General features: G+C 45.0%; 1 protein-coding gene across 3 annotated transcripts in view; it reads right to left on the minus strand.

Moving 5' to 3' along the window:
* PLXNB3 (plexin B3) overlaps window positions 1–23,638 on the minus strand; it is a 57,425-nt gene that overhangs the window by 10,603 nt on the left and 23,184 nt on the right. For all 3 annotated transcript variants that reach the window (XM_073639923.1, XM_073639922.1, XM_073639920.1), the window contains exons 5-30: window positions 20,909–21,009; window positions 19,442–19,574; window positions 18,987–19,143; window positions 16,914–17,022; window positions 15,511–15,622; window positions 15,193–15,321; window positions 14,007–14,129; window positions 13,502–13,595; window positions 12,371–12,540; window positions 11,624–11,769; window positions 10,307–10,412; window positions 8,665–8,795; window positions 8,403–8,579; window positions 7,741–7,903; window positions 7,386–7,616; window positions 6,862–7,023; window positions 6,625–6,773; window positions 6,403–6,503; window positions 6,102–6,319; window positions 5,828–6,006; window positions 5,689–5,755; window positions 4,550–4,856; window positions 3,932–4,035; window positions 3,771–3,858; window positions 3,523–3,689; window positions 3,283–3,443 (exon numbers count right to left, since the gene is read on the minus strand). In XM_073639923.1, coding sequence (XP_073496024.1) covers window positions 3,283–3,443; window positions 3,523–3,689; window positions 3,771–3,858; window positions 3,932–4,035; window positions 4,550–4,856; window positions 5,689–5,755; window positions 5,828–6,006; window positions 6,102–6,319; window positions 6,403–6,503; window positions 6,625–6,773; window positions 6,862–7,023; window positions 7,386–7,616; window positions 7,741–7,903; window positions 8,403–8,579; window positions 8,665–8,795; window positions 10,307–10,412; window positions 11,624–11,769; window positions 12,371–12,540; window positions 13,502–13,595; window positions 14,007–14,129; window positions 15,193–15,321; window positions 15,511–15,622; window positions 16,914–17,022; window positions 18,987–19,143; window positions 19,442–19,574; window positions 20,909–21,009 — 3,785 coding nt within the window. The remainder of the gene's footprint in view (window positions 1–3,282; window positions 3,444–3,522; window positions 3,690–3,770; window positions 3,859–3,931; window positions 4,036–4,549; window positions 4,857–5,688; window positions 5,756–5,827; window positions 6,007–6,101; window positions 6,320–6,402; window positions 6,504–6,624; window positions 6,774–6,861; window positions 7,024–7,385; window positions 7,617–7,740; window positions 7,904–8,402; window positions 8,580–8,664; window positions 8,796–10,306; window positions 10,413–11,623; window positions 11,770–12,370; window positions 12,541–13,501; window positions 13,596–14,006; window positions 14,130–15,192; window positions 15,322–15,510; window positions 15,623–16,913; window positions 17,023–18,986; window positions 19,144–19,441; window positions 19,575–20,908; window positions 21,010–23,638) is intronic.

Genomic DNA, 23,638 nt, shown 5'->3' on the forward strand with positions numbered 1-23,638 from the left:
CACAGTCATTTTTATTACACTTTATAAATGGATCCCTCAATAACACCACATTGCAATAAATTTGCATGCACCGTGCTCCCTCTTGTGGCAGCGGTGTGCTATTGCAGCCTGATTGCAGCAGGATCACAGTGGAAAACGTGCAGGAATGAAGGTTTATCGCGCGTTCAGCAAATAATGCTTCTGTGCAATAATGAAAAATGATACAGTTTTCCAGTAGACTTTCTGCATCAGTTTGTCACGGTTTTTCAAGATCTCTTCTTGCTGTCATTAAAGAAGAACGTTCTCTGGTTACTTTCTACGAGATAGAAATGTTTTCCTGTTCTCGTGAAACAATCAGGGCGCACATTGAATGACAGCAAGCGGAGATCTTAAAAAACAGGGAAAAAACAATATTGCTGTCCTGTGCTTAGTTTAGGAGATTAAGATTACATTGGCGGAGGGTCGGCTCGCTGCAGATTACACCTACAGCTTTATCTCACCCTCAGATGAAGGAAGGTCGAAACGCGAGTCGGGGTCAGAGCTGGAGGCTGATGTGGTGACGCACTGCACTTTCTATTATTTGCAATACATACATATACACACACACACTGTATATATATTATATATATATATATGCACATTGCTATTCCTACATTTTAGTACTCCTCTGCCATCTAGTGGCTACTTTTTGTATTGTCCTTTCTTCTGATTGTATTGTGTCCCTCATCTGCCTCCTCCCGATTTTTCATTGTTGTCTTATTTTAACAACTCTTTTGTTATGTTACTTGTGTCTTCTAGTAAAATATTTATCCTTTGCATATATCTGTTTGATATTTTTTGGAGTAATACTTATTTGATAATTAATTTTTACACCTAGGACTGCAACAAAGACATCGGGACATCCTCTACTAATAAGAGGAGAGAAGGTTCAATCAAAATCACGGACGGCAATTCTTTATTGTACAAGCAGCGAGACTATAGATTCTTTACTGTACGAGCAGTGAGACTATAGATTCTTTACTGTACGAGCAGTGAGACTATAGATTCTTTACTGTACGAGCAGTGAGACTATAGATTCTTTTCTGTACGAGCAGTGAGACTATGGATTCTTTACTGTATGAGCATAGACTATGGATTCTTTACTGTATGAGCATAGACTATGGATTCTTTACTGTGTGAGCAGTGAGACTATGGATTCTTTACTGTATGAGCAGTGAGACTATGGATTCTTTACTGCACTAGTAGTGAGACTATAGATTCTTTACTGTACTAGTAGTGAGACTATAGATTCTTTTCTGTACGAGCAGTGAGACTATGGATTCTTTACTGTATGTGTAGTGAGACTATGGATTCTTTACTGTGTGAGCAGTGAGACTATAGATTCTTTACTGCACTAGTAGTGAGACTATAGATTCTTTACTGTACTAGTAGTGAGACTATAGATTCTTTTCTGTACGAGCAGTGAGACTATGGATTCTTTACTGTATGTGTAGTGAGACTATGGATTCTTTACTGTGTGAGCAGTGAGACTATGGATTCTTTACTGTATGAGCAGTGAGACTATAGATACTTTACTGTACGAGCAGTGAGACTATAGATTCTTTACTGTACGAGCAGTGAGACTATAGATTCTTTACTGTACGAGCAGTGAGACTATAGATTCTTTACTGTACGAGCAGTGAGATTATGGATTCTTTACTGTACGAGCAGTGAGACTATGGATTCTTTACTGTGTGAGCAGTGAGACTATGGATTCTTTACTGTACGAGCAGTGAGACTATAGATACTTTACTGTACGAGCAGTGAGACTATAGATTCTTTACTGTACGAGCAGTGAGACTATAGATTCTTTACTGTACGAGCAGTGAGACTATGGATTCTTTACTGTACGAGCAGTGAGACTATAGATTCTTTTCTGTACGAGCAGTGAGACTATGGATTCTTTACTGTATGAGCATAGACTATGGATTCTTTACTGTGTGAGCAGTGAGACTATGGATTCTTTACTGTATGAGCAGTGAGACTATGGATTCTTTACTGTATGAGCAGTGAGACTATAGATTCTTTACTGTACTAGTAGTGAGACTATAGATTCTTTACTGTACTAGTAGTGAGACTATGGATTCTTTACTGTATGAGCAGTGAGACTATGGATTCTTTACTGTGTGAGCAGTGAGACTATGGATTCTTTACTGTATGTGTAGTGAGACTATGGATTCTTTACTGTATGTGTAGTGAGACTATGGATTCTTTACTGTGTGAGCAGTGAGACTATGGATTCTTTACTGTATGAGCAGTGAGAATATGGATTCTTTACTGTGTGAGCAGTGAGACTATGGATTCTTTACTGTATGTGTAGTGAGACTATGGATTCTTTACTGTATGAGCAGTGAGACTATGGATTCTTTACTGTATGAGCAGTGAGACTATAGATTCTTTACTGTATGTGTAGTGAGACTATGGATTCTTTACTGTGTGAGCAGTGAGACTATGGATTCTTTACTGTATGTGTAGTGAGACTATGGATTCTTTACTGTATGTGTAGTGAGACTATGGATTCTTTACTGTATGTGTAGTGAGACTATGGATTCTTTACTGTATGTGTAGTGAGACTATGGATTCTTTACTGTATGTGTAGTGAGACTATGGATTCTTTACTGTATGAGCAGTGAGACTATAGATTCTTTACTGTATGTGTAGTGAGACTATAGATTCTTTACTGTACGAGCAGTGAGACTATAGATTCTTTACTGTACGAGCAGTGAGACTATGGATTCTTTACTGTGTGAGCAGTGAGACTATAGATTCTTTTCTGTACGAGCAGTGAGACTATGGATTCTTTACTGTATGTGTAGTGAGACTATGGATTCTTTACTGTACGAGCAGTGAGACTATAGATTCTTTACTGTACGAGCAGTGAGACTATGGACTCTTTACTGTATGTGTAGTGAGACTATGGATTCTTTACTGCATGAGCAGTGAGACTATGGATTCTTTACTGTATGAGCAGTGAGAATATGAAACACCCTGCCACATGTTGCTGTGATGGTCAGCTCCCTAAACAAGTTCCAGGTCGGCCTTGATGCCATTCTTGATGCATATAATATTACAGGTTCTGGGTATTAGATTCTGTGATGGGACGTTGATCCAGAGAACTAGTCTGATTGCCGTATGTGGAGTTGGGATTTTTCCCCTAATATTGAGCTATTAGTGTTTGCCTAGTGGGTTTTTTGCCGTCCTCTGCACCAGCGCGATAGGTTATAGGTCACATTCGATGGACTTGTGTCTCTGACCTGTACCCACCTGTGCGTCTTCCAGATGTGGACCGTTTCCTTATCTGCTATTCCATGCTTCTCAGCCATTTCATCCAGGAAATCAAAGTAGTATTTAATGGCAATGGGGACGGGCCGGTTCACTCCCAACATGGCCTGGAAAGTGTCATCCACAAACTTCTGCAGCGTGCCCTGTGAGGGGTAAGGATGGGTGAGTATCGGCTGGCACTGACCATGACCCTCCCTGTCTGCGGGGGGCGATGCTCCTCACCTTCATGTACAGCAGGCGCGTCAGGTAGATCTCGGGGATGGCTTTGGCGCGCTCTCTCTCCCGCAGGCTGCTGCGGCGCTGCTTGCACACCTCAGGCTCTTCCACGGACTTTACCAGGTGCCATATTCTGATGCCGCCATCGTCACCATCCTCCAGCATCGGGGTCTCTGAGAAGGAGAGGAGTGAGATAAGTGATATGGGCGGACGAGGCGCAGGGCATAGGTGACAAATCTGATCCCGGCACTCACTCTCTCCACCCATATAGTTGTTGCTCGGCGTCTCACACTGGTTATTATGGAGCCGGGGGATTAGAGTCACGGTTGCGGCATCCGGGACCTACAACAAGAGAATTGTAAAACCTGGCCTGAAATGGGGGGGGGTCACACGAAAATCACACAAGACCCCATACCTTATAATGGTTCAACGTGTTCAGCCTCTTCCAAGGACCCTGCGCCAATGACGTCAAGTCCTCGTCCGAGAGAGTCAAATGGCCCGCCTGACCAGAGCGCCACTCTGTGGAGACATCAGCACATAACATTACACATCCAGACTGCATACCCATTGCGGGGTCCCCTGATATCTTGACTCCCCTCTAACAACAAGTAAAAAAAAAAAAAAAGATCAGACATGTTAAATTTCAACATGCCCCATCCTTTGTTCTCACGGGAAATAAGTCGCCACCAGAGCTGACTGAAAGCAGCTTATTCCTGTCTCTTTATTTTGAACATATGCACGCTCAGACAAATTGATGAAGAGTTTTCAGCAGGCTCCTTATCATCAGAGGCAGGATTACAATGACAGGTAATATCTCTATACACAGCCTGCTCCTCCTCCCTTCAAAATGACCTTTGCACACGCACATTAGATACTTCAATACAAGAGATGGGGTCAGAGTCTGTTCATTGTGTCTAACGTACATGTATTGTTTCCTGAAATAATGAGCTTAAAAAGATCCAGTGGTCATTGTGAAAATATACAATACATGTTATACAGGGTATAAGTGTAGATATATCAGGTTAGGTCTTACCCAGGTCAAGTGTATGGACAGGAGGCCGCTGGGAGAATGGCGTTCCTTTGTAAATATGGCTCAAAATCTTCCTTTTGACCTGTGTGATGGTGTCGGTGTCCAGCACTTTGACAGGAACCCGCTGCACCTCTGCCCCATTCTTCACTATGACGGTTAGGGTCATCGGCCGGCACTCGATGTCCTCCCTCAGGAGCCGTCCGTCATTCAGAGTGCGCTTAGCTTTACCCGTCACCGCGTCCACCGGGCCCTTATCCACCTGATACATTATAGCGCGGTACAACTTGTACAAAGGCTCTGCTGCCGCCTCCTGCGGGGAGAGGAAAGGAATACAAAATACTGACCAGGCGGGGTTACCCATAAGAACGGGATATTACACCTGCCCCTCTGCCATTTTTATAACGCCAGTATCATCATTGCTTCCTCCAGAACATGCATCCATGGGGCACTCTAAAATAACTCACACAGAGGTGGAAAATCTGTCTTAAAGGGGTTCTCCAATTTTTTTTTCCGTTTTGCCGAACTGTGTTTTATTCCTACGGTGGGCCTCTCTGTACACTTGCGGTCCTCGGCTCCTCTTCTCTCTCTTTGACCGACAGTGGCTCTGGTGCATTATGCCACCTTTGTTCTCCAATGGAGAAGCGGAGGGTGGAGGGGAGAAGCACAGGGGGCGGCGGAGGTGAGAAGCGGAGGGTGACGGGGAGAAGTGGAGGGTGGCGGGGAGAAGCACAGGGGGCGGCGGAGGTGAGAAGCGGAGGGTGACGGGGAGAAGTGGAGGGTGGCGGGGAGAAGCACAGGGGGCGGCGGACGTGAGAAGCGGAGGGTGACGGGGAGAAGCGGAGGGTGGCGGGGAGAAGCAGGGGGCGGCGGAGGGGAGAAGCACAGGGGGCGGCGGAGGGGAGAAGCACAGGGGGCGGCGGAGGGGAGAAGCACAGGGGGCGGCGGAGGGGAGAAGTGAACAGGAGCAGAGGACTGGAGCATTGGACGATGACGGGAAAAGGTATCTTTGGAGATGTGTGTCCTGCCCTTCCTCAGGTATTCCTAACTTAGAATATTAATAGAATATTAACACGATGCAAAGAAAGAAAGTGGTGCGGTCTCCGCATCGTATCGGAGAAGTCACAATAAACCACATTACTAACCCGAAGGAAGGAGTGCAGACAGATGGACATCCAGTTGGTGAGCAGTTTCTCCACTATCGTCTCTGTCCTGATAACAGAGAGAAGGGATTGATGACTCTGTGATTTGGTATCTCTATGCTCTGCACAGTTCGGCATTTACCTGCGGAGCAGAAGTTTGGGATTCTTGGCCACACACTGGTCTATCAGGTTACACAGAAGGGTCTTCATCACATCAGTCAGATACTCCAGTTTTCCGTGCAGCGCCACCGTGAGCAGGGAGGCGGCATGACAGCGGTCGCGCTGCGAGAGCGTTGCTTGGGCATCCAGAGTCTCGATCAGCTGGGGCACAAGAGATTTAATATGAGATCGAGGTGTCATTTTAAATTCATAAGATATCAACCTTTGTCTTGAAATCTGTACAGGGCTTCTCGTACCTTGGTAAGGAAAAGCTTGTTATTGAGCAGGTTGGAGAGCTGGGTCAGGCCTTGCTCCACCGTGCCTCGTCTGCTCTCTGGGACGTCCAAGCGCTTCCGGAGTGGTGAGACGGTGTCTCCGGGGAAGAATATCTTTTCTGTGTATGTCGTATAGTCGAGAAAGGGAATGCCTGAGCCTTCGATGTCGCTGGTAAGATCCATCATTTCCGTCATTAGATCTGAAAGTGGAAAAAATATTAACTCCTAAGTACAAAACCTAAGAATGTCCAAAATGGAGAGACATGAGACATTGGGACAATACCAGTAAACTCCTTCCTGCACTGGTCTCCCACACTGGTCTCCAGGTTCTCCAGTTGTACGAGGACCTTCTCATAGTCCCTTTTTGCCTTCTTACTCTGCCGCCTGTAATAAACGCATACGAGTTACATATCCCCAGCGTAATCTCTCCTCTCATGTGCCGGCATACACCGGGACGGCAGCGTCTGCCACCATTTATGATGAATAGAGATATTTATGATCGCACCTGTACATGAAGATGATGATGAGCACAATGGGAATCAGCAGAGCAGCTCCGACTGCTATTCCAATTTTTGCTTCTTTAGGGAAACTAGACTGCCCCTCCTCGTCATACTTCACTTGTCCGAGGTTGAACTGGAGATTTCCCATGTGCACCTTAGTTAAAAAATAAAAGCAGCAGGATGATGTTGTTGGCAGCGTTATCTATACACAGGAGAGGAGGCAATAACTCAGGAATACGAACCACAAACTCCGGCAGGGAAGCGGTGGAGTCGAGCGGCGGTGGAGCAGTCAGGGGCGGCTCGCAGTACAAATGGTTGTGAGTGAGGGTCTTCACGGTACAAATACCATTTCCAATCATTGCCAGAACTTCTTGTTTGCTGATGCCTGAATCTAGGCCCTCGCCCTGCAAAACAATAGTATACTGCAACTTAATGGATATATGCAGCATTCTGAATTTATCCTCCGGCTGTACAGGAAATTCAGAGGCCGGGGACGCCGGCAGAGGCCGGGGGCGCCGGCAGAGAGGGCGCCGGCAGAGGCCGGGGACGCCGGCAGAGAGGGCGCCGCCAGAGGCCGGGGACGCCGGCAGAGAGGGCGCCGCCAGAGGCCGGGGACGCCGGCAGAGAGGGCGCCGCCAGAGGCCGGGGACGCCGGCAGAGAGGGCGCCGCCAGAGGCCGGGGACGCCGGCAGAGAGGGCGCCGCCAGAGGCTGGGGACCCTGGGAATGCTCTCAAGAGCTAGCGATTGGCTACTTTGTGTTGTTACCTCTATATCCAGCACGTTCCCAGGTTTCAGGCTGTATGGTTTGCCCGGGTTGTCACGGTTCAGAGGCTTCAGGAGCGGGTTCTTCTGGTAGGTGAAGTTCTTCCCGAGGCTGCTGTATGGAATCCTGACATTGTCTAGTACAAATAGTATATCCACAAGGACGGAGTTGTCGGGGACAGACGGTGACGTGCACTCCATGAATGTGGCGTTTTGGAGACATGGTTCACTAATCTGATAATGGAAAGTGAAAGAAAAAAAAAAGGCAAAAAACGATTAAAAATAAAAACAAAAACGGAGCTAAACAACGACAAAGTATTAAAAGAGCAAGTAGTAGGATGATGGGGAATGGCCTCACCTCGTGGACAGGACCAAGTATAAGTTCCCTCTTTCGCCTCCTCCTCCTTCTTCTCTCCTCTCCCGGCTGAGGCTCCTCTACCGGCGACCTCACCATAGCACACATACGTGGCGTCTGCACCACATCCAGGTTTACACCCGTTACCACGACTGTCCGCCCTCCTCTGTGGAAGATGCAATGGGACATACATGGGATGGAGCCTCAGACGCTCTGATGCACATGTCCTGGGAGACACTGACAATGGGTCAGCATCAGCCGCAGCCCTTTAAGGGGACTTTCTATTGATGACCTATCCTAAGTATTGGAGTGTGATCCCCCAGACCTCCAACACTGCAATTCTAGGCTTTTCATTGTTTATCCAAGCACAGCGACATCCATACAAGTATGGCTGTAATTGGTACTGCATGGTAAGCTGCATATAAGCCCGCAATAGTAGTCAGCCAATTGCCCTATTCTCCCCGATATTCCTGCTACATATCTGAGCATTAAATTATTTGGAATAGAGAGGGGGGAATAGGTCGCCGCCAGATACCTCCCTCTGGTGATGGCTTATTTTCCCTGAGAACAAAATGATTGGGCATGTTAAAATTCAACATGCCTGATCCTTTTTTCTCTAGACAGCCCCTTTAACTAAAGACCAGATATGTCATTTTCATTCCTACCCAAAGAAGGCGCTGGAAGGATAAGCAGAAGAAATGGTCGGGTTTTCTGTGTAGTCGTACAATGTGTCCTTGAGACGTCTTCCTGTTCTCCCATAGAAAACCTGCACCGGCATCTCCTGCTGCACAGGACTGGGGCTCGTGACACAATATAACTGGTCTTCTAATACATCCCCAAAGCTGAAAAAGACAAAAAATAAAATAAATATTTTTGGGCACAGAGAACACAGAAAAAAAGATAATATAAGAGAATAATATCACTAACACTTCACAAGGCAAATCCCCGACAGTCATCGTAATCTGGTCACCAGTCAGCAGCTTGGAACCGAAGATGGTGATGACTGTCCCACCAGCCATGGGACCCCTTACTGGATCCAGTGCCTGAAGAATGGGGTTCTGAATTGTAAGGAAAAAAATCCATTGTTAACATGAAGCCCCGGCTGTAGTCCCTAGAATTATATTAAACGAGGGCAGTCATTTTAGAGCCTTAAATCATTAACTTTTAGTATCTATAACTGGGATATGTTGAAGATCTGACTATTGATGAGTACGGCAAAATTGCAGCGGCACATATGTCATATATGGCAAGAAAATTGATAGCCAAAAAATGGATAGCAGATCAGGAGCCTATGAGATCAGAATGTATTGATGAAGTTAACTGGCTAGTAAATTTGGAAAAAAGGCATATACCTAAAAAGAGATGCTGTCTCTAAAGTTGACAAGATATGGGGTCTATGGATTGATGGCTGTGGTTTGACATCTAGGGAACCGAGGAGATTTCGCGTCAGCTTACTTTGAGTTACTTTTATACGATGCCTCAAATAAAAAAAAAAAGAAGTTTCAAATATTTTTTTAAATTAATAAGTATGTTATTGTTATTATGTTCAAATATTTGTCCATCTAATTATGTAGGTTTTGCAGAGCCAAGATGTATAAATATCTTATGTTTAATGATTCTTAATGTTGCGGGGTGGAGAACTGTGTTTCTCCAAGGTTTGTCTTGTTGTTGTTTTTCTTTTTACCTTTTTGAAAATCAAAAATTAATAAAAAAACATTTAATTTAAAAAAAAAAAATCATTAATTTTTGACTGCCTGCAGTCACCACCAGGGGGAGCTCACTGCATAAGAGCTGATAAAAATACTATACAGAGCCTAAAGCCCCCCATACACATTAGACAGAAAGTCATCTGAACCCGCAGAGGTCGGCTAAACCCGCAGAAGTCGGCTGAACCCGCAGTAGTCGGCTGAACCCGCAGTAGTCGGCTGAACCCGCAGAAGTCGGCTGAACCCGCAGAAGTCGGCTGAACCCGCAGAAGTCGGCTGAACCCGCAGAAGTCGGCTGAACCCGCAGAAGTCGGCTGAACCCGCAGAAGTCGGCTGAACCCGCAGAAGTCGGCTGAACCCGCAGAGGTCGGCTGAACCCGCAGAGGTCGGCTGAACCCGCAGAGGTCGGCTGAACCCGCAGAGGTCGGCTGAACCCGCAGAAGTCGGCTGAACCCGCAGAGGTCGGCTGAACCCGCAGAAGTCGGCTGAACCCGCAGAAGTCGGCTGAACCCGCAGAGGTCGGCTGAACCCGCAGAGGTCGGCTGAACCCGCAGAGGTCGGCTGAACCCGCAGAGGTCGGCTGAACCCGCAGAGGTCGGAGGGATCAATTGACAGTCTAATGAGCATTGGAGTCTCCCGATTCTCCCCTGGCTGATGTTGGGGGAAGGGGGGAATCCTTCTCTAAACTTTAGCATCCGAACCTTTTGTTCTTCCCAGACATAAGTTTCTGCCAGAGGGGTCAGGCTGCGGCTCTTATAGAAGACACAGGAACGCTCGGCCGTGCGGAGCGTTCTTGCAATTGGGAAAGCTGTGTGTACGGGGGTCTTCATCTAGTATTCAATTTGTCTGTAAAAGCCACTTACCTGATAAGAGAAAAGCTCGCTGGAAACACCAGGATCCCGACCATTTACAGAAACTTCCACAGGGCCAGACGCCTCCTCTGGACTCGCGGACAGGGTGCAGACAATCCTGTAGGTAAGGAATCAGCTCTAATTAGGATCATGATTTGTACGGCCCCCCCATACATCTGGCCCGACTCTGCCATATACAGGAGCGCTCGCTCTATATATAAAGAGCTGCTGCCAGAAATCTCTGTCGGCGGCTTAACTCAGGGAGAAGGGAAGTATCGGTGGTCCGAAATCATCCTAATGGGTATGGGGGGGCTTGAGTTTTCATCCAGCCTTGGATCATGAACCGTTATTCAGATATGTACTGGATAGGTAATAACGCAAGATCAGTGGGGGTCCGACTGTGGGGACACCAACCACATCCTGTGTTACCCCAACCAAAGGAATAGGACTAGGAGGAATCAAGCATTTGCCATGGGTCTGATGGAAGCAGCTGAACACGTAAGTGCCATAGACCGGAGCGGCAGGAGGCACGCTTGCCCACCGGCTCCATGTAAATCCTTCCTGGTCTCTGTTTTGTGGCTGTTTAGCACTCGAAACCCTAAAGATCTTGCATTTATCATCTACTTTTTATGCATTTTTGTGCCATATTTTATGCTACTTTTCAGTCCTTGATATATATATATATAATAATTTTTTTTTTTTTACATTTTTTTGGGCAATTTTGACAATATTTTTTGTGGGACAGTGCTGCGGTGGAGTACAAAACTTGTACAAAAAACACAAATTTTTTTTATTTTGTGCAGTTGAAGCCTAAGAGGCGACACTTGAAATCTTATCGAAAGGAAGGTGCGACATTTTACTAAAAAAATGCACAAATAAAGAAAAAGAAGAAAACATAAAATCATCTTTGAATCTGTGCAGAATTCATTAAACATCGTGCGCCATTGGATGAATTTGGAGCAAAATCCGCCAGAGCAACAAAAAGAGAAGTTAAAAAAAAAGGTTCCTGCAGTCCACAAATTTATTGCTGCTGTACTGCTACCCACCACCAGGGGGTGGTAAATAACAGGCACCACAATCAAACTGTGACCAATTAGAAGTATGAAGGGTCCGAGCCGCTAATAAACACGTCTATTTCAGGAAGCCGCTGTGGACGGCAGCCGCTACTGGAACTTTTATAAGAGGCCGGATGCTAAAATTAAGTGTCCCAGTAAGCAAAGGCTTAGAAGTGCAGAAGTGGCGAAAAGGGGGCGAATTAGTCGCGGTGTTCAAGGAAATGACTGCGAAAAAGTCATACAGGAATAGCGTACGGCGCAGCGGTCTACTAACCTGTTGGATACGACGTACAGTTCTGGCAGGAGGGGGCACGGCTGGTCACATACAGTCACTGACACTTCTTCGGCTTTCTGGCCCATGTTTGCTCCATCGATGGTAATGGTCGTGCCTCCTTCCAAAATACCAGTCACAGGTGAAAACTAAAAAGTAAAATAAGAATAAAAAAAAAAATATCCATATTTTTCTCTGCATATATACAGTTGCTATCAAAATTATCTGTCTGGCTATAAATTATGTTTGCAGCAGGTTATGACAGCCGGAGGTGAAGGTTATGACAGCCGGAGGTGAAGGTTATGACAGCCGGAGGTGAAGGTTATGACAGCCGGAGGTGAAGGTTATGACAGCCGGAGGTGAAGGTTATGACAGCCAGAGGTGAAGGTTATGACAGCCAGAGGTGAAGGTTATGACAGCCAGAGGTGAAGGTTATGACAGCCGGAGGTGAAGGTTATGACAGCCGGAGGTGAAGGTTATGACAGCCGGAGGTGAAGGTTATGACAGCCAGAGGTAAATAATTCTGAGACTGCAGTAGTTGGTAAAAAAATGCATTTTGTAGTAAATTTGTAGAAACCATGTTATATTTGTCGTGTTTACTTTGTTCTTGTTTCATCTGCATATTGATATTTTTTCTTGCTGTTGTAACTGAAGTATGAGGCCGTATTGTACCGCACCCCTCACCCACATAGAATGGCCACAATTTGCGGTGTATGAAGTGGTAAGGCGTGCGTGGCCCTGTATGCTTACCGAGTGGATGAGCGGGGTGGGGCAGACATGGACGGTGCTTTGGTCGCATTGATCCTTGTGCACACACAGAGCCTTGTTTTCCTTTCCGCACCACAGGCACTGGTACTCCGGGGGCAAGGCCTGGCAGCGGCTGCAGTCTGATTGGCCCACAGAGCAGTTATACAGGGTCACTGAGGGGATGAAAAGATTGTGATGAAAACATTTGGGCAAGAAAAAAAAAAAAAAAAATAATAATAATAATAAAAAAGGATTAAAACAATTAAATAATGACCCTCCTTCATAGGCCAGTTAAAGGGGCTTTCTTGTTTCAGAAAATCCCAGTTTGCTATAGAGAAAAGACAAAAGTTCTTTCCTCATCCTCACCCGGTCCAGCGCTGATTCTCCACAGATGCTCCAAGTGTTTGTTGTTGTCTGCAATGCTGACATCATGTCGACAGCACTGCAGCCAATCACTGAGATCAGCGACTCTGCCTGAGCTCTTAAGGGCCACTAAGCTCACTGATTGGAATCCCAATGTGGAGATGAGAAAATCTGGAAAGCCCCTTTAAAGCTGGCAACACGCATCTAATGTCTGTGAGCCGGTACACATGTATGCTCAGTTCGGCCGAGCGTGCATGTTTTTATAATTGGGAGTAAGCAGCTAAAAGATACCTCCGGCGGTGGCTTATCTGGTTAGAGAACCAAGGATCGGGCATGTTGACATTAATATGCCTGACCCTTTTTTTTTTTTTACCCTCTCAGCAACGGGTGGTTCTATCAACATCGGGGGGTCCGGATAACCTTAGCTTAATGTGAATGGTTGTCCACTATTTAGATAGTGATGGCCTATATATATGGTAGGTCATCAATAGCAGATCGGTGGGGATCCTACATACAAGAAACCTCCATACACTGTAGTGGGCTTCATTGCAGGCTCAGCTCCTACTGAAGTGAATAGGAGCGGAGCTGCAGTACCCAACAACAGCCACAAGACGGCGAGTGGAGCTGTGCTGTTCCGGCTCTGTACACCGCCAGATCGGTGGGGATGGCGGGTGTCGGACCTCCACCTTTTAAGGTTCATGAGTCGATACAGTCCGGATATGTGATATAATGCACAATATGTACCAATAAATATAAAAAAGATAGATCTACCTGCAATGTCCCCCTCATTGTCCACGCGGTACACGTCCCCTTTCTTCACATACACAGGGACCTGATGCTCCATCACTTGTAGGGGGTACTCGTACTATCAGAGAGAAGAAGAGACCGTCTGGTATTAATCATTACATCCTCTACCTGGCTGCATCGTCACATTACATATTAAAATGGATAATCAATATTTTACTCTAGAAATTTACACATGCAAAAGTTTCAAACTGTCCATGAAAGTGTTAAATGAACTTTTTGTCCATTCTAAGCAACTACAACGAGACAATCATGAAATTGCCGGAGGAGGAAAAGACTCTTGGAGGACCTGAGAGGACTACGCATTACACAGACAGCCCATTCTTTCCAATAAAAAAATTGTGTAATACTTCATTTTTCCTGCGGGGGCACTGCAGGAAAATTAAACACTTGTGATTGTAAAAAAAAAAAGAAGCAGATAATCCATATTAAAAGGTGGCAACCTAAATCATCCGCAGTTAGTCTTGCTTACCTTATGAGATTCACAATGCACCTTATACAGATCCTTTTCGGCAGTCATCTTGCTGATCTGCGCTCTCAGGGTGATGGGCGCCCCTTCCAACTCTATTATGCAGTTGAATTCTAGAGCTTCTCCCTAAAAAAATAAATAAATGATTGCAAATTATTCCGTTACCAAAAATGGCATTAAAGGTGTGGTCCGGGACTAGAAAAAGGGTCTTTTTTTTTTTTTTTATCTATTACCGCTCAACCCCCTTCACCTCCAGTATAACCCATGGGTATATAAGACAAGCAACCGAATGAACGCAGGATATTTAAAAAAAAAAAAGTATAATTTACAAAATCTTTAATAAAAAATATATTAAAATAAAAAAAAATAAAAAGTTAGAATAATCCACCTTTTCACAGTAAAAAAAAATAAAAAAATAAATAAAAACATACATGTCTGGTATTGCGGAGTTTGCAAAAAAGTCAAATCTGTCAATATATTAAATTATATAAACAGTTTGATAAAAATCAAAAATGCCAGATTTGCATTTTTTTTTTTTTTGACCGCCGCAGTTTTTCCCCCAAAAATTCAAGTGGTATCAATAAAAAAAATATATATATAAAATTATAGGACTTAAAGCAAAACTTTTATTCATTAATTTATTCTACAAACTATTGGATTTTTTTTTAAAAACATTAAAATATATAAAACGGACAACTTTGGTATTGCTGTAATCGTTCTGACCTGAAGATATTTTTACTGCGCTCTGAACAATGTAAAAACAAAACCCCAAAAAACAATGGATAAACTGATTTTTCCCCCTTTTTTCAGTACAGTATATGATAAAATAAATGGTGTCGTTCAAAATTACAACTTATTATGCAAAAAAAAAAAAAAAAAAAGTCCCCAATAAAGGGACTTCCATATGATGATGGGGGGGGGGGGGGGGGGGGGGAATCGCCAGATCAGGAAGGGGTTAAAAGGAGTCTCTAATTTACTTAACACAAATTGATCCGTATTGGAGAATCTGCCGGGTACAATACAACATGCACCGTATGGCTACACGATTCAGGCTGATCTGCAGTACCAGACATGGCCTTAAGACAGGAGTGGCGCTGTTGAGTGTACCTGTGACAGTGTTCGGATGTTATTCTGTACAATATCTATGATTACAAAACACACAGAATATCATAAGATCGGGAAAACTCACATTGAGGAGCTGAAGATTGTATCCGATCAGATCCAGTTCTCCGTCCATGCCAACGTGAATCAAGTGAGAGCCTTCAACTTTCTCCACCCGCGGGCAAGATCCCGGACCCCACAGCTCCCTCTGTTCATCCTGCAAGGGCAGTAAATATCTTATTGTATGGGAAGATCCCAACCAGATCCCATCAACATGGCACATGAGGACCCAAAGACATGGCAGATTCTCCACCCAATGTTCCGGTGGGTGACGTGGCACCATGGCCCGTGGCCACCCTGCCTGTGGCCACAACACTATGGACCCAGGAGTGACCACGATCCTTACATTCTGGCTGTAGATGAGGATCCCCTCGCTGCTGCACTGTGGAGTGTGAGAGCAAAGATGGTCGGACAGGCACCAGTAACACCTCCAGGGGCTGCTCACACACGCGCTGCACCTGTAGAGACAGACCCTGCCATCAACATCTGTGGGTGCAGATAGCGCCCCCATTATCCCAATAAAATATGGCCGAAAACTGGGCTGACGATGCTTTATCACAAAGTGGTGGGTTTCCAACTCTCAGGAAGTCATCAGTTCCCACTTTTATATTTTAATAACCCAGAGCTGAAACTCGTTTCTGGCTGTAAGGCAACCAGCTCCAGCAGGAGCCCTCCCCCACCGCTAGGTCTGCCGTACCCCTATCAAGCCTTGCCTTCTCATGTATCAGCCAGATACCAATGGAAGAGATCAAGAGAGAATTAAAGGGGTTGTCCAGTGATCGGCTTGGGTCTGACTGCTGGCACCTTCTCCGACTTCTCGGGACTTTTTTATCCCCATTACAGAATGGAGAAACAGGTCAGACACCCGACCACTGCTCCATTCATTCTCTATGGGGCTGCTGGAAAAAGCGGAGAGCGGCGCTCAGCAGCCCCATAGGGAATGAATGGAATGGAGGTCAGGCGTTGGGGATAAAAGTGCATTGTTCTGCTCATCCATGTGGGTCCCAGGGGTCGGACCCCCACCGATCAACAAGCTTTCAACTATCTTGTAGATATGTGATAATTTTGGACACCCCCTTTAAACTTCAGCAATCTCTAAAAAGTTTCTAAAAAGTTTTCAAGGTGTATGAAGAAAATCCTGCAGAGTGACAAGAAATGTAGGAAGAAGTTACATCTATAAGAGAAGTCAATTGATCGGGAAAAAAAATAGACTGCAAATTTTGGAATGAATCTGAAAAAAAATAAATAATAATTAGAGTGGTTAAAAAAAAAAAAGTTAAAACTTTTAAAACTTTGTAAAAAAAAAAAAAAAAAAGTTTGTTTTGCCATTTTCAGAGCTGTAGCTTTTTTATTTTCTCGCTAATAGAGGTGTGTGAGGATTTTTTGTGTGCGTCGAGCTGTCGTTTTACTGACACCATCTTGGTGTAGATATGACGGTTTGATCGCTTTTTTCTTGCGGTTTTTGGGGGCAGGTGCAATGACCAAACCACAGCGATTCTAGAACTATTTAAAATGTCACTGTCAGTGATTGACAGCAGCATCTAAATGGTTAATCAGCAGCATCTAAATGGTTAATCAGCAGCAATAGGAGCTAGCTCCAGTCCCTCCTGTTACGGGCAGATGATGGCTGTGTAACACAGCTGGCACCCGTCCTGTATGGAGAGTAAGAGTGAAGGGGTTAACGATTCTTGTGCCCATAAAATAATTCAGGGTTCACTTAATTACCAACCACAGCCTGAGCTAACTCACGGATTAGTCACTGCCAGGTCCATAACAGCTGCACAGTCATAAAAGACAAAGTCGGTCACAGTGACGGTGACATCATGGAAGACCAGTGCCAAACGTACAGACACGTGATCTGGAAGAAAAAATGTAGATATATATGGACTTGTTAGTGATTTATCATTACGCCAAGTATATATGTGTATACAGTATATGTTGTCGGTTGTATCCTGTAATATCCAGCAGAGGGAGTGAAAGTGACCAGGGAGGTCAGAAGCAAGGAGAAATCTCAAGGCCAAACTCACTGCTACAAGGCCAAAGGGTAAATAAACTTAGAAAAGAAACTTTTAACACAGTCACATGTCAGAAGTTTTGATCGGTAAGTGTATGGGCCCCAAAACCCCCACAGGGTCAAACAGAGAGGAGCATGGGGCTCAATACAAAGCCTATGTCGGGGTCCGTGCACCGTTCTGCTGATATACAAACACATCTTGGAATTGAAAAATCAAACCATTGTACCGCAAGCAATTCTCAATTAGTTCCACTTTATTGAATTACAATGTCCTTATGCAACGACTGATTCTGGTATAGTTTTACCCTAGAGAGCGAATATGGACCTGGTATATATACACGTACTGTATATATCACTATGCTATAAATTCAGGCTCCTCTGACCCCTTCCACTATAAACACCAATGGATTGGGCATGTTGGAATCCAATATGCCTGATCCTCACTCTCCCCAATATCTGCTGAGAAAAAAAAAAAAAAAAAAAAAAAGAGTAGGAAGACCCCTATACTTAGATCATTTGACGATTTAGCTGAAAACAGCTTCACTAAACCTCAGGATTATGCCTCCCACCGACGATCGTTGGCCGACAGTTATATTCCCCCATAGAAAATGATTGGCCATTGGAAATCAAACATGCCAGATCTTTTTCTCCCCCGACATTGTCCGTCGGAGAATAGTCAGGCCCCCCCCCCTCATACACATTAGACTGACGACTGATGGTGACAATATTCTCTCTAATTTAGCCTAATGTGTATGGGGTCCTTTAGGTACAAAGGCAAAACACCTCCATCCCTTTCAGATGACTCAAATTTACAAAATGTAGGAATTTAACCCCCAAAAAATTAAATTACAAAATTAACATCTGGGCTCCTCATTATTTGATCATAAAACCTCATAGATAAAAAAAAGGAGTTGTGGGATAGCTGAGGATCCAACAAGAGAGGTAATTGTCCCCCGTATTAATAAAATGGTACTGAGCATGTGCGACCTCCGCGTGGTCGCACATGCTCAGTACTTGACAAATCACACAGGAGGAATTTAAGACCTCCGTTCTCATGATTGTGAGAGACTCCATCATTTATACCTGATGGATATGCGATGCATGTTGCTTATTGGAAAGCCCCTTTAATTTTCTTTTTATAAGGAATATTAACTCTCCTACTTCTGAGCAGAGATTTAACCCCTGTACGGGAAAAAAAAAGGAAACTCTTCAGAGAACACGAGAGAGATGCATGAACAATTAGTGATCAGGCTTCATATGACCGGCACAAGACTTCTGAGAAGGAAGCCGGACCCCTGAGCAGCTCCAGCACATCTCCAGGTCCTGTACACACTGGCTTCTCCTGAACCACAGACCTCCAATCTCTGCCATCTCAGGAACTTTACCAATGCTCTTGACAAACCTGATTATTATTGTCACAGACAACAACACCCAGCACCATCGATACCTGCAGTGATCGTCTGCAAGACATTGGATGCAAGGAGACCTCTGGGGAAAACTTATGGGGGTGCAGCCTAGTAATTAATGCACTTGAGGGTCTTAATGGGATTGTCTACTATAGAAAACCCAAGAAATCTGATGTTCTGGTTCCTCATCTCATGGTCAGGACTCTGGAGGACCAGCCCTGCATTTCACAAAAAGAGTATGGAATTCAATTGGTTCTGTGTAATGCTTTATTTCACCTGCGGGGGTGCTGCAGGGAAACTGAACACTTACTGCCAGGTTTGCTCACAAATTACAGCAGCAAGAAGAACTTGTCCAACGTGAAGAACCCTTTTGCTCTGTCTTTGTAATAGAGGGGGGCTCACCTTTGTCGGGGTGATTTGGGGGCAGTAGTCCAGGTGGTGGAGAGGTGCACCTGACCTTGTTCCCATAGACATGGGCAGGACTGGACCAATCATTGAACAGACAATTCCAAGTGTCTTGTTCTGCACCAGCTGGAAAGTTCAGCACAGTCATGGAGACCTGAAGAGAAGCAAGAAATATTAGTAGGATCCATCTGCCGGAAAGCCATTCTCCCAGCGATCATACTTATTCCCTATCCTGTAGAGTGTGATAACCCCCTTGGTATTCGGTCAAATAACTGCAGGAAAATTCCACGATGGGACCAGCAGAATTCATATTTTTTTTTTTAGTCGGGGTGTGAATAGAGAAGAAAACGACACGTACATGCAGTACACGATTTACAGCATCGCTCAGTGGTTTACGTAGCCTCTGGGCTCTAATCTACATTAAATGGACCAGAGCCTCTTACTGCTCGCACCTCTGTCTGCTCGAGTCTGCTCTGGTTGGCCGGATACAGATCCTGGATGGACACGCACTGAGTGTGATCGTCAAAGCTCCATAGCCAGTGGTTAGCCTCACTGCTGCCCGCACATTGCAGCTTCTCTGTGCACCTACAAGGTGGAGAACGAAACACGGAGATGACAAGGGGAAGGGCTAGGAAGAAGGGCTAGGAGAAGGACTGGGGGGGGGGGCTAGGGAGGAAGGAAGGGCTAGGGAGGAAGGAAGGGCTAGGGAGGAAGGAAGGGCTAGGGAGGAAGGAAGGGCTAGGGAGGAAGGAAGGGCTAGGGAGGGAGGAAGGGCTAGGGAGGAAGGGCTAGGGAGGAAGGGCTAGGGGGAAGGGCTAGGAGGGAGGGCTAGGAGGAGTGGACTTTAGGATGTCCATACCCCCCATATTAGTAGGCTTACTAACTTTCTCTATGAGCGAAATCCTGAATTGAATTTTAACACACAGGTTTTTTTTTTAGCAATTTAGAACATTCTCCAGTTTCTGTTACAGGAAGTCGCTGGGTTCCCATGTCTGACTATATCAGTCCGAATACTGACCACGATGTCTGTTCGGCCACGGGTTTACTGACCTGAACCCAACAGCTTCATAGGCATAAATGACGTTGCTAAATTTGGGTCAAGAGACCCGGGGACGGTCTGGACATTGCCGTCTGTACTCGGACCGTGAATGTCAGAGGTGTGAAACCAGCCTTAGCTCATGCAAGGTTACTTTCTCAATCAGCAATTCACACATCATTTATTAAAATGGTTAATAAAGTAGGGAACACCCTCACCTTATGAGTTTCCAAGTGTAATTCAAAAGTAACATCATTAAAGTTGTCAGCCTCAGACTGGTCCATCGGGGAGGCTAGGAATCCCCAGGTAGGCCCCCTAAACTAACAAATCTGTCCCTTGCTTAGAAGATACCACTAAGAACTCCCAGTATAACACCCTCTAATGTAAAATATTGACCAAATTTTGAACGTGGCCTTACTGCTATTCCAATGCAAGAAACATCAAAGGGCACACAGTGCTGGTCTGAACTGTCAATCACTCAGGAGCGCTGCCACCAAGGAATCAGGATTTCGGGTGGCTGGGGAGCTGTGTGCTCCTGAATCAAGACTGAATACCCCCTTTAAGTTATCCCATCTATGTGCTACATTCGATCTGGCAGCATGAGACAAAATTTAATGAAGAAAAAAGATAATACACAGCAGCCCTCGCAAAGCAGCCTCGGCCCATTTGTGTATTATATTGACGGACATACAGTCACAACATACGGTGGTCTGAGGCTCCCCGGTGAGATCAGCTGATCCCCGTCTACCAGGACCCTATAATTCCTCTCTTTAAATGCACAAAATTGATGTTTATATTCCCGTCAATGGACCGTACAAATGGGAATGTCACCTCTCAGCCCGTCATGTGTCGCTGCTCCGTAATTACTCCATGAATTATTTACCTCCCCTCCAGGACACACCAGCCGCAGAAGGGGTCCCCCGCTCCGAGACAAGAGTCACACGAAGCAAAGCTCGAACACTCGGCAACTGGAAGCCTGGTGACCTGGAAAGTAAAGGAGACAAGGATAAAGGGGTCTGAAAAAAGCCATAAAGATCTTCTGTTATCACCTATTTCAGATCAGGGAGACTTTTATAAAACCCCTGAACTCATGATCGCTGCTTTATCTTACCCACCTTCAGTACCGAGAACCTACAAGAAAGTGGAGTAACTACAAAGAGAGTCTCTCGCTGTGGAGGACCTGACCTGGGTTACACACATTCTACTGATTTGAATGGGGATGGTGTAATACTACACTTCCCCAGTGGGGGAGCTGCAGGGAAACTGAACACTTACTGCTTGGTATACACACTGATTGATCGCTGGAGAAGCTTATAGTCAAGAGACCCTTCTAGCACATAGGGATGATGTAAAGCAGAGAAGACCCTTATAGGTGTTCTCTAGCTTACGCGATGTCAGCATTTACCAGCCACGAACAAACAAAACATGAAAGTAGCAGCTGTTATAACCTGAGCTGTTATAACCTGTTTATATTTGCATGTGTGAACCTGTAATCAAATATTAAACATCCTGGTCCGTCTAGGAAACGCTGAGGGGCGGCGAATGTCCCCATTAATTATGGAGAAGTGAAATCCGGGAAAAATCTAGACGCCCGGCGGCCGCCCGAGCCTGGGAGCGATGTGCGGGTATTAGGTTATTAGGTGCTTAATGGCACCGAGCAAGAAGCACCGCCAGACCCAATCCTATAAAGACACAGATGTAGCAGAGGCAGCTCCGTCATCTGGCACAACACACACATCTTTATTTCTTGCTTCCGGTGAACCTGAAGTCACGTAACCAGCTGGTAATTATTAGGGTGGTCTGTACTCGACCCAGCTGTACCGTTTTTTGAGAAGGGACTTGGGGACTTCTCCCAAACAGCCATAACAAAGAGCAACTGGGGGTTTAGGGTTGTGCAAGGGTTAATCCTAAAGCTGGCCATGCACATTAGATGAGCTTGGTCTGGCTGACCGTTATCCATCCGCCCCCCCCCCCAGGTACAGAAGGCCGAGCGCTCCTGTGTTCTGCGTGAGCCGCTATCACAACCATCTAATGGCGGCTTAAAAAAATGTCGAAAAGGCTAGAATGGTCGCCCAAAATTGGCGGATTTGACTTCTAATCTCTAGTGGTCCAAGGCAATTAAAAAAGCCGATGACAGCTTCCCTGCCACTACCTCTGATGGTTTGGTATATTGAAGAGGTCAATATGAAAATCCCTGGTGGTCCAAGGAAGTAAACGCTTTACAGTAAGTATGCCTGGTGGTGTAGAGAACTAAACACTTTATTGTAAGGGTCCCTGGTGGTCTAGGGAAGTAATCGCTTTACAGTAAGTATGCCTGGTGGTGTAGAGAACTAAACACTTTATTGTAAGGGTCCCTGGTGGTCTAGGGAAGTAATCGCTTTACAGTAAGTATGCCTGGTGGTGTAGAGAACTAAACACTTTATTGTAAGGGTCCCTGGTGGTCTAGGGAAGAAATCGCTTTATGGGAAGGATCCCTGGTGGTCTAGGGAAGTCTAAGCTTTACTGGAAGAATCCCTGGTGGTCTAGAGAAGTAAATGCTTTAATATAAGGATCCCTGGTGGTCTAGAGAAGTAGACGTTTTAATGTAAGGATCCCTGGCGATGTTACGAAGTAAACGCTTTACTGTAAGGATCTGACACAAAGCAGCACCAACAATTAGCTGAAGCTATCAGGGTATGCTGGGAGATTTCAGCTCTGAAGCATACAGAACAGTGAATGAGGCACTGGACTACAATACAAATTGTGATTCGGGATCACCACTAGATAGTGTACACCCAACGGTACGCCTGCATGTCATATAATGCCGCCACCCGGTGCTGTTATTAGGACCCCGGTCAGCTGCTCTGTATAAGAATTCAAGGACGAATAGTGAAGAACAGAAAATGTTCCTGGTGGAAGGAAGGGACAAGCGGGAACATGATGTAACCAGAACAAAGAAGCTTTATAACTGGAAACTGTATCAATGTATCAGGAACATCACCAGCGTAACAAAACACAAGGCAAGCAGAAGACTGAGCCATTATTAAAGGGGTTGTCCACAAAACTATAGCACTGCCGCTCCATTCTAACGGGGATCCGTGGAGGACAAAGCGATTGGACCCCCGCCAATCAACGAGTTGTCACTGGACAACCCCTTTGAATGAAAATGACAACAGTCCTATAGACACTTATGTGCCGCACACGGACCCTGAAATATGCCCGTGTGAAACGCAAGTCAAAAAATTTGCTTTTTTTTGTGACTTTCTAGAACAAAAAGTCCTATGTTGCGCTAAAATGTTGCAAAATTTTTTCCCAAAAAAAGACGCACATGAGAAAAAAAATTATTCTAAGAGGAGACTGGACGACACTTAAGTGCAAAAATTTGGCGACCTTTTAAAAAGTTGCAATTAATGAATCAGCCGAGAACATCTGGAAAAAACCCCCAAACTTTGCCCACAATGGAGAACTGAAAAAATACAAAACAAACAAACAAAAAAAAAACAAATACAGGAGAACATATAATATAGACTAAAAAAAAGGTGCAAAAAAAAAATAAATAAAAAGTGCAAATAAAATCACTAAAAAAAAAAATGTAAAAAAACAAAAACATGTAAATGCAATAATGAATCGAGCG

The sequence above is a fragment of the Phyllobates terribilis genome, unplaced genomic scaffold, assembly GCF_046119375.1.
Source record: "Phyllobates terribilis strain yellow unplaced genomic scaffold, ASM4611937v1 Scaffold_7__3_contigs__length_470593459, whole genome shotgun sequence".
Classification (NCBI taxonomy): Eukaryota; Metazoa; Chordata; class Amphibia; order Anura; family Dendrobatidae; genus Phyllobates; species Phyllobates terribilis.